At 35.5% G+C, this 11,532-nt stretch overlaps 1 protein-coding gene across 2 annotated transcripts; it reads right to left on the bottom strand.

The window, feature by feature from the left end:
• LOC127119037 (uncharacterized) lies at positions 1 to 3,323 on the bottom strand. 2 transcript variants are annotated; one of them, XM_051049259.1, is made up of 6 exons: positions 3,025 to 3,323; positions 2,735 to 2,775; positions 2,426 to 2,589; positions 2,214 to 2,313; positions 1,584 to 1,753; positions 1 to 802 (listed from the first exon to the last, which is right to left on the bottom strand). In XM_051049259.1, the coding sequence occupies exons 1-6, from the start codon at positions 3,171 to 3,173 to the stop codon at positions 266 to 268; spliced, it is 1,161 nt and encodes a 386-aa protein (XP_050905216.1). In that variant the 5' UTR covers positions 3,174 to 3,323; the 3' UTR covers positions 1 to 265. The 2 variants fall into 2 exon arrangements, with proteins under 2 accessions (XP_050905216.1, XP_050905219.1); XM_051049262.1 differs by lacking the exon at positions 2,735 to 2,775 and having other exon boundaries at positions 3,025 to 3,167.
• Positions 3,324 to 11,532: the final 8,209 nt, after the last annotated feature.

Below are 11,532 nucleotides of genomic sequence, written 5' to 3'. Positions count from 1 at the left end.
TAGAAGAAAAGTCATAACTCAAGTAAAAACGAACAAAATTTAAATACAATCATCTGCACATTTGCAGATTTTACATCAATCAGAGAACAAACTCCAAAAGGGTGTAAGGAAAATTTGTTTAGACTTCTAGACCTGACAAGAAACAATGTTGATAAATGGAAGTTTCCTTAAAATCTTAAAAATTAAATGTAGCCTAATTGAGGAAACCAACCACAAACTACAGACTTGATTTGATGCATTCCTATAGATTAAAAATGTTGAGTTTCTATCTTCCATAGGGATGATATCGACCAGCACCATATCCTCCTCTGCTTCCATAGAAGGAGCCTCCACTAGCTCCTCCTCCATATCCACCCCCAAGGCTGGCGTCATAGCCACTTTGATATGCAGCAGCGCCGGAAGAACCTCCTCCACTAGCAGCAGCACCTGCACTGGCACCACCATAAGCCCCATAACTCTCCCCAGGTCCACCGTACCCGCTAAGATCATAGCCTCTGCTAAAGCTTCCACCATAACGACCTGCGTAGCCTAAGGAAGGATCGCCTCTGTAGGGCCCTCCCATTGCTCCGGCATATCCACCGTATCCAGCAAATTCACTTCCATAGCCACCATATGCACCTCCCCTACCACCATATACACTGCCTGACCTGCTGTAACCACCCCCAACACCAAAGCCACCACCAAATCCATCATAAGCATCTCCATACCCACCACTTCCATATGAAGACCTTGAGTCATTGTATCGCTTGGATGATGGAGGCGGTGGGTTAGTCTTCTTTGGTTCAGCCTTCTTGATTTCCACCTATAAAGGAAACATAACAAAGTTAATATATTGATGACAATTGTACCTAATAAAGATGTTAAACAAACAAAAAAATTGAAAAAAAACTATCTGAGAAATAATAGAGAGAAATCACACAATGTACAAAACATTTGATTCACAAGGTACAATGACTATCCAAGGCAGCAAACTCTTGCAAAAGGGGTCATGCCAAGAAAATAAAGAACGCCCAAACCAAATCCACACCAAAAAAACACAAGTAGAAGGTGAATTTCTAATTCCAAAGAAGAAAAATATATGATTGAACTTTAATCCCATACACTAGCTTTAGCATACTATAGTATTCAATATAAAAGGAAAGCATGGCTTTAAGAAAAACAACCGATGCTCGACAAAGAACTAAGGTGCCGGACTCGAGGAAAACGCATACTAGTACCAAATGCAGCAGCTGACACTACCATAAAGATGCATATGTTATTACCGTTCTATGGAACTTGCATTTTGCCTGTTTAGTACAATGCAACCCGTACATTTACATTTTGTGTGACATATAATTTTCATAAAGAGCCGTGATTTGTGACCAACTGTTTTCTATTCCAAATGTTATTTTAACATGACCCTTTGGCCAATATAATCTCAAAGTTGAAACAAACCCCCCAGACTCTGAAATCAATTACAGAAACCATGGCCATTTACAACTAGTCTGTATGTACTATGACCTATTACTCATTTTGGAATGAAATGAAATTACTCATTTTGGAATGAAATGAAATTACTCATTTTGAATAAAAAGATTGCTCACCTGAGTGCCAGCAAACTCAATCTTGTTCCCCATAGATAAAAGCTCATCAACAGCTTCCTCTGTGTCAAAGGTGACAAACCCAAAGCCACGAGAACGATTGGTAGAGTGGTCCCGCATTATTTGGTGATCTTTGACTTCTCCATAACGTGTGAAAAAGTCTCTAAATTCATCTGCACAAGTATATGTCTAAGTTAGAACAATATCAACCAAAGCATGGTTCCCTTCCCTGCAGCTGAAGCTGATATAAACTGAGTTTTAAAGAGAGAAAGGTGAAGTCTTGATGAAAAATAGTCAATATACTAACACACCACCATGCAAACATTATGTATGTATGACTAAACAATTCATAAGAAGGCTTTCTACGTGAAGAAAGCTAGAAAATATCAGGTAAACTATAAATAATGAGCTGACTGAGAACAATATCAGAGAAAATCTGACATCCTAAACAGTAATCTCACGTTTACGAAACAACATTGAATTATAGAATCTGAAACTTAAATAATTATCAATGTATATAGGGTCCTCATATTTTGGAATTTGGTCTCTCATGACGTTGCTATGAGTCCGCCTAGGTGATACATCGGAATTAAGCACCCAACAAATTAGCTGCTGCCTAAACAGATAGCCTACCTTCTGTCACATTTGAAGGAATACCACCTACAAAAATTTTCTTTGTCCTAAAATCCTTAGAGCCAACAGCTCCCCTTGGTATAGTCCGCTTAATCTCAACCTATATATAATCCCAAAACCATATAAGAACCAGCTAGGTATTCATTAACTTAACACTAAAATCGAAACGTATAATTCCTATACAAAACATTATAATAAAGAACAATTCATACTTGTTTGCCATTGATGACATGAGGATCTTCAATGACTTTATCAACCACCAATGGATCGGCATAAGTAATAAACCCAAACCCTCGAGGCTGTCCAGTTTTCCTGTCCTTCATGATAACTGAATCCGTAATCTCACCATATTTACCGAAGTGCTTGATAAATTGGGCTGCAAAACACAACACAACTGAATCAGATAAGAAAATAATACACAGTACAAACCTCCACAACCCAGACATGGAATTGACAACCCCAAATAATAATTTATATCAAATTATAACTAGAGTATAAATAAAAACAAAGCAAACACTAACCAATGGTCGTTTCTCTCGCTAAACCACCTATAAATATCTTTCTGCAAATTATGAACCAAATCTAAGAATATTAGCATCTAAACTAACAAAGCATGTATCAAAAAAAAACTTTTCCTGAAAACCCTAAAAAATTGAATCTTTCTAAACTGATTTTCACGGAAAACGAATAGAATATGAAAAAATTCTATAAAAAAAGTTCCAATTCTTCAATTCCCTTCAAAAACAAACATAATAGGGGAAAATTCTGTAAAATATATAACAAAAAGAAAAAAAGAGAAAGAGAAAGTTACCCAGGACTAGCACCATCGCCGGTAAGGGGTTGAGAGTTATGGTGTTGTTGTTCGTGTTCTTGTTCTTGTTCATCTCTGTGATTAAAGGTTCTACCAACGTCGTTAGATTCTCCTCCTCCAACCAAATGGTCTTTTCCGGGCGATTCCATGGATTCTGAATTCGGGTTTTAGGGATTGGATTTTGAAGCAGAGACGGGAAGAGAGAAAGTGAAACCCTAGATTAGAGATATATAAGAGCTTTTGTGTGTTTCTAAAACCCTTTTTCTTTATTCTGATTTTTCTTTTGATTGCAATGTTATATGTAACACAAACTTGGGCTTCTTCTATTATATGGGCCTCTCTATGAGAATATATTTTTTAAAATATCTTTTATATTATATTAATATATTTTAATTACTTTTTAGGAAAAATTATAATTTTAGAATTACAATCTTTTAGATTATATTTTATATTATTTATATTTATTAAGATCTATTTAGTTTATAATTGAGTCTAGGTATCATATTTATATTTATATTTGAATATCTTTTAAAAAATTAGGAGAAATTATAAGATTTGTAAAAAATTGGATCTTAATAATTAAAAACATTTAACTTAACATCCTCAATTAAATCTCACACCTCTCATACTTTCATATTGTCAAAATTGACCATGATAGAAACTTGAATGAAATTTATGTTTAAAATTTCCGAAATGCAAAATGAAATTTCTGATACGTACAAAATTTTCGGTTGTGTATTATAGATTTCGATATACCGGAAATTATGAAATTTCCGATATGTTACAAATAATTTTGGAAATTTGAAATTTACTGGTTGATATTGGAAATTTCAACCCTAATGAAATTTCCGGTAGTATTATTTGTGTGAAATTAAAAACGCTCAGGATATTGCCTACGGTGTTTGGATGATTGTGATTGTACGGACAATTTTGTGTGGTCCATAGTAAATGCAAAGTTGTATAAATAGGGGGTGACATGTTGATTGATAAAAACATCTCAAAAAATGCTTCTTCCTTAATTTTTTATTAAGGCAAAAGTGCACTTCAACAGAGTGTCACCTCCCGTGGAGTTCTGAATTTCGGATGACACCACATCTCTCGCCGGCCTGAAGTCCAAGTTGAATGAATTGTGGTCGGTACCAAAAACAGAAAAGGTGAAAAAGATTGAGTTTCGTGAAGATTGGATTGATATTGACGGGAGGGTGAAATACAACCTTATTGAGTTGAAGACGGATGAAGATGTGAAGGAAATATGGAGATCATTTCGCCATAAGATAACAGAGGAGTCGATCGAGTTAGATGTTAAGATTTCAAGGTCTGTCGATGATATAATGAATATGATGAAACATCCAAAATCATCTGGTAGTGCCTAGGTTTTCTTGTTTAACACTGTTTTTTTTAAGTTATGTAATTGTTTATCAAATGTTAGTTTATGTTGATGTATCATGAATGGAAGATCACAAGAATTATGTAATAAAAAAGTTTCAAAGAAGATGTCTGAGTAGTATACAAATAATACATAATATATAAAAGATGTCTAAATAAGCCTCACACGGGCTATGTGTGCAGCTTGAGATAATCCAGTATAAATCTCATCATCTGGGTTCACCAAACCAATGGGGTTATCCATAATAACTGCAATCATCTAGAAGCATTGTTAGTCATCGGCTGTAGTAGAAGGAGGTGACACGTCATCAACAGGTACCCCAGCATCAGAAGGCTCAGCATCACCTATATCCTCAACATGTGGAATGATGCAAGAGTGTGATACAGTGAGGTACCATTCTAAGTAACCATATTTACACTTCGATGGGTGTTGAATCCTAACTCTTTGATCTCTAATGGCACGATCGGAGCTGATGAACTTACTCTGAAACCACCAACCAATCCTTGTAGATGGTATATCTGGAACTGGTCGTGGGATACTCTGAACAAAACCATATTGTCGTAGACACCTCTCAGACAAGTGTCTAGCAACCATGGTCTCCCACCGCATATAACCAGAATATAATGAAAACTTTTTGAACTCAAGATGGACTCTATGATCAGTGTATGGTGTCTAGATGATATTATATACAAACATCGTATTGAGCCTCATCTGGTACTCAACAACAACACATATGGGGCCCCCACTGAGGAATATTGCACCCTCATGTCACAGATGGTGAAGTGTTCGTACATCCAGCATTGATATCAAAACGTATACATAACAATTAATAAATAAGAAATGTTATTTCTAACAATTAAATAAAAAATCAACAAGAAATAATAATTTCAAGCTTACTTGTAATAGACTTAAATGGTCAGCAAGTTGTCTGGTTTCAAATATTATCGTCACTATAAGTGTTATATACAAGATGGTCAATGTCGCACAATCTCGAGCCTAGCTAGTAACCTCGAGGCTACTGAACAGGCACATGTATCAGGCGTCGATATAAACACCTGACTTATCTGCAAAAAGAGTACATGCTACTAGATATAGCATGTACACCTTAGTGGCAACCTCATAACTCCCAGCCGCTACAAGCTCGTTGTACGTCTTCCGAAGCCAAGACATACGAAGGTGAGTGCCCCTGTTGATTCCAAACTCCTTCTACATTGTCTCCTCAAAAACTCCCAAATCTCGTGCAACAGTGAGACATGCAAGCGACATGCTAAGAACAGGAGCCACCCAGAATCTACTGTCGATGGGGATATGGAACAACGAGGAGACATCATCAAGAGTGATAGATATCTCCTCAAACAAAAGATGAAATGAAGATATCTCTTTGTGCCATCTCTCAATAAACACAATAAGCAGCGGCGCATCAAGCATGGTGATGGAGCAGTGGGCAAAATCAAGTAGCTCGAAATCTCGTACAATTCGGCTAACCTTCTCAGGCATCGAAATCTTATAAAAGTCCTTCATCTTCGAACCGTACAAAGTCACCTTCAGTGTGGGACGGTCCTGTGACAAACAAATATAAAAAACATTTGCAGTCAGCTTTCATGGCATAATAATAAACAAATTTAACTTAAACATAAAACACATATACATCTCCATTCCATAGTCGTAATTCCATATGGCCTACATACTTAGTAAGCATTGACTGGTCAACGAGTCCTCTAGTGAATCCTCCATCACTGTTCATAGAGGACTCATCCGAAGGAGCTGTAACCTCAATGTCAATAATCATAGTTGAGACCATATCAACAACAACAGCATCTGGCTGGACCACCTCATCAACAACCACCCCAACAACCTCTTCAGGTTCAACAACCTCCTCAACAACCACCCAACAATGTCACTACTGTGAAAAAGAAAAGTTGACTGACCGAAAAAGTCAAAAAGAAATGACACGAAGTCGCCACCGAATTTTATTTATTCCTGAATATGAAAGGGAAAATAGTCGATAAAATCCTCCTTAAAGAAAAAAATAAAAATATGGAAAGGATTGATCTCGCAACCAAATATGGGTTTGAAAGTTGATTACGTATGGGGAAGGTATTAGCACCCCTCACGTCCATGGTACTCCATTGGAACCTTTTAAGTTGTCAGCGTGCATGGGTATTTATTTTTTAGTTTTATCTTACTATTAGGAAAAACGTAGGAAAATAATGAGATTTTGATTTTTTATTATTGTGCTCATCAAGGATTGTGGCTCTGGCGTCTACGTATCATTCATCAGGGGATGAAGAATTATAGCTCCATATTTCGGAGTAGAAAATATTTGTGTGTTGGTTGATTTTACCTTAAAAAATGGTTTTCAATGTAATTCCCTAAGGCTCAAAAGTAAGGTTTAATAAGTTGATGTTGTTTTTAGGGTTTTTGAAAAGAGATGTTTTTTATTTGAATTGCACTAAAGACTATGGCGCACAATTCTAATTGTATTTTTATTGTTTTTTTAGTTTGATTAAGAAAATGCCACTTGACGTTTGATCAAGGGTTTATTGCTTTTGATTTTGAAATGGTAATGAATAATGGATATCTATAAGATAACAAAGCAAGAAATAAATGGTATCAATTGTAAGGTAGCCTAAGAGAAAGCCTTGTGTGTGCAAAGTGACATATGCTAACAAGTGGATAATGGTCTTAAAGTCATGTCTCCCTAGGGTAGTGCCATGAATGTCATTCTTACAATAAAATTTTGCAAGTTACAGATGAAAATCAAAGTCAATGCATTAGGTTAAGAGATTAGGGCAGGGTCCACGTGCAAGGGTCCTAATGAAATCCTCTAAGTCCAACAATTGTTTACAGATGGATGCATCTTTTTTATCTTTTAAATTTATCATGTTTTTGTTGTTTTTGATGATTATGCAATGGCAATAAACAAATGACAAATGATAAAGGATGCATGAGAGTATATCTACAATGATGATAAGTACTTGAAAGTAAATGACAATACAATAAGTTGACAAGAAAATAAATCAACAAAATGATAAATTAAGTCAAATAATATCAATGGTTAATGATGAATAGTTAGTGGTTAGTAAACAAAATACACAAGGTAACTACTTAGGGATTATCTATCCACAATTCAAAGGACTCAAAATATGGTGCATCAAGGGATAAAGTATCATTGATGCAAAGTATTAAAGATGATCCATGATCATCTAACAATAGGTTTGTACCAAATAAAGTTATACAACCCCAAGTATATCTATCAATGATTTAAAAAGTGGAAGAGTGTATCACCTTAATAATCACAAGTTACAAGGTTAAACAATGTACAAGTTTAAACATTCAATTACAAGTGTTAATGGTTAGTGGTTAATGGATACAACATAATCAAATAGATCAATAAGTAAGAATCAACAGGTGATGTCTCATTTATGCATCAAATGGTTCAAAACATAGTTAAATAGAGGCAATCTATCAACACCTCAAAGTTTCATGAATGATCCATTGATCATTCATTGACATGTTTGAAATATTGAAGATTTTATCAAACCCTAAAAAACCAATGACCATGACCAAATAGAATATCATTAACCACCATTAAAAAAAGGTATAAATATCCAATTAAAAATGATAAAAATAAATGGACAAATAAAATAGATGATGGTTAAAAAATAAAAAGGGATATTTGATTAAGTTTATGTACAAAATGTTTGGTTAAGAAGAAATAAAAATGAAAGAAAATAAAAATGAAAAAAGAAAACAAAATGAAGGAAATAAAGAATAAAAAAGGGAAAAGAAAGAAAAATAAGGCAATGGGGGGAGTTGGGGGTTGAACCCACCTCAAAGTTTCATGAATGATCCATTGATCATTCATTGACATGTTTGAAATATTGAAGATTTTATCAAACCCTAAAAAAACCAATGACCATGACCAAATAGAATATCATTAACCACCATTAAAAAAAGGTATAAATATCCAATTAAAAATGATAAAAATAAATGGACAAATAAAATAGATGATGGTTAAAAAATAAAAAGGGATATTTGGTTAAGTGTATGTACAAAATGTTTGGTTAAGAAGAAATAAAAATGAAAGAAAATAAAAATGAAAAAAGAAAACAAAATGAAGGAAATAAAGAATAAAAAAGGGAAAAGAAAGAAAAATAAGGCAATGGGGGGGGAGTTGGGGGTTGAACCCCAAACCTTGAGTTCATGGGTCAACCTTTTTTCCATTGGGCCAAGCGCCTTTAGGTGCTCACTAACGCGCTCCACAAAATAAATAATAAAATACAATTGAAAATAATTAATGGGCCAAACTCAGCCACACGATCAAGTCACTTAATGAAAGAAAAATAAATGAATGGTCATGATTAAAAGGCTCACATGCGCGCGCGTTGATTAAGACACACACACACACACACTTCAGAAAACACATCATACGCAACCACCAATAAAAACGTGACAACATATTTTTTTGAATTTGAAATTGGAAAACACGCGCGAAGCAACATCCAAGTCATCGTCTTCAACCTTGGGATTTCAGAAATCCAATCCTTGCAACTCACGTTTTTAAGTGGAATCAAACATGGATTCCACTTAAACTATGTTCATCATTTCCATCTCTATACTCATGAGTCGTTGATTGGCTATGAGTATGAAGTATTTCACAAAAATATGAATGATAAGACAACACTAAATCAAAAATTAAATGGTGGATGTTCAATAATCGAAGCTTAAATCATGGGGCTTAGCATCAGTGAATCATAAGGAGTGGAGTGGTAACTTGTTTGAAGTGAAATAGAGGTGTTAACTACCTGGTCGAAATCGATTTCAGATGGTGGTTCCGATGGATTCGGGCAGCTTAGTGAGGTGGTTTCAAACACTACCAATGATTCAGGTAGCTTCATGGATGTTAATGAAGGTGTTTGAGTGTTTAAATGGTGTTGAGAATGATTGAAAGTTGGAACTTGATACTATTATTTTGAAGAGGAAATGGTGAGTTTGCAACAGAGTTTTTCTGACTTTAGAGCTTGGAAAAAGAGAGGAACATGATCCCCTATTTATAGGAAAGGTGATGGGATGGTTTTGTGGAAGTTTTGGGGTTGGTTTCTCAAAAAATGATGGAGCCCGAAAAATGCCAAAAACCAAAACTTGCTTGCTAAGTGTTGTCCACTTTTAGCCTGCAATTTCTTTCCCTCCCATTTGTTCTGCAGTTGACAATATTTTGGTGAGACCATGGTGGTCCTAACATGTGCTAATGTGGTTTTGTCATGTTGTCATTTTATGAAAAATGCTTTTTGGACATAGCTCGGGCTTGCTCACATGTGCCTTTGTTAAACTCAAGTTGGCTTGCAAATATGTCACACAATGTTTGCAGCATGTGTTTGGGTAAGTTAGGAGTGAAACAAAATGGTTTAGGGACTTAATGCATGAATTGGTATGTGTTTGGCTGGTATGGTCTGATGGATGCAACATAGTGGAATCCTCAACTGTGCATTTTGAGTAAAACTTATGCCAATTGAACTTTGCCATATCCTTAACATGTCGTAAAAAGAACCATGTTAAAAGGAGTTGTGATATGGAAATGCCAATGGTTCAAAGTAGTGGTCATGGACATGATTTTAGGCCTGACTAGGCAATTTGACCAGCTTGTCAATGAACATTTTGAAATCCTTATGCAATGAATTAGGTTCTGGGCCTTGAAAGGTCGTAGAGGGATTCATTTAGGACATTTGTCTCATAGAAGATTCTTAAAAGGTTAAAATATGAAAATGTTATGGGGTTTGGACCAAATGGTAGGCCAAACTTGCCAAAATCTGACTAAACCAACATGCCCTAATTTGCAATTTTTGTGTTTCTTGAGTTCCAAGGTACAATGATGATTGATTGAAGATCAAATACGTAAACCTCAATAGAAAATAAGCCTGGATGCTTTGCAAGATGATTATGGGTCATGTTCATGGATGAAACCAATGGTTCACAAGTTCAAAGTTCAAAACCAAACATTCACTTATACCATGGATGAAATGTATGCATATTTGATAAATGAGGATTGAAATTAGCTTGAATTTGATGTTAATGGATCAAAGGATGATGAGGTGGTCAAGAAAGGTATTTCATATAAGCAAAGGTGGCACAAATTAGGGTTTATTGGGTCACAAGGTTCCTCAAAGACCAAGGCCACACAAGATAGGGTTTGGGTGCATGAGATGTCTTGGAGTAATTCACAAGGTTGATACATAACCAATGTCTGGATATTAGGGTTCCTCAAGAGCAAGGCCAAGTCACAAAGTTAAATGTTGACTTGTACAAGCCACAAAGAAAAAAAAACTAGGGTTGAGGTCCCTGGATGACCAAATGAACAAGCAAGACTCCCAAACAAGGTTCGTCACCTCAAGTAGGTTTTTAGAGATGAATGGAATGACTTGTGTAGTCTCACAAGGTCAAATAGTGATTGAAGAAGCAATTAGGGTTTAGGGCGGCTTAGGCACACCCCAACAAGATCAAGGGATCTTGTGGTTCTCAGATATGAACAAACATGCCTTGAGTTTATGCTTCCTTTTATTATGGGTGTAAATGCACATGAAATGATTTATGATGGATGTGTGCTTATGGATTAGGGTTGTGGAAATGATATAAAGGTAGGGTGAATTCGGGGGTATGATAGATGCCCCTATTTAATCTTCTCGGATCTGAATGTATGGATAGAAACGACTTTCACGCATTTGTGGTAGGAGAGGATTAAATACTAAAACTATCTAGAAATTTTCCCTACTAGGAATTAAGGTGATATGATAGATGGGTATGTATAAGTAAGTGTTTATGGAATGGAAAATGACTTTGATATGAAGTCATCTGTTGGTAATTGAATATGGTATTTTATGGGTAGCATATGGGTTAGTTTCATGGTTGTTATGCCATGATATATATATGTTATGTAATGCATGTTATGAATTGCAACATAAGTATTTTGTCAAATGAGAGGCAAAGAGAAAATAAATATATGGCAAAAGGTCAAGGAGACAAGTGTGGAGAGATGACTTTGTTGGGGATAAACTATAAGTGGTGATAATCTTTAGCAACAACTAGGAAGATCTGAATCTGACAAAGACAAATCCCTAGTAATG

Source organism: Lathyrus oleraceus, chromosome 1, assembly GCF_024323335.1.
Source record: "Lathyrus oleraceus cultivar Zhongwan6 chromosome 1, CAAS_Psat_ZW6_1.0, whole genome shotgun sequence".
NCBI classification, from domain to species: Eukaryota; Viridiplantae; Streptophyta; class Magnoliopsida; order Fabales; family Fabaceae; genus Lathyrus; species Lathyrus oleraceus.
The sequence above is the reverse complement of the archived record's forward strand: the minus strand, read 5'-3'. Positions and strand labels throughout refer to the sequence as shown.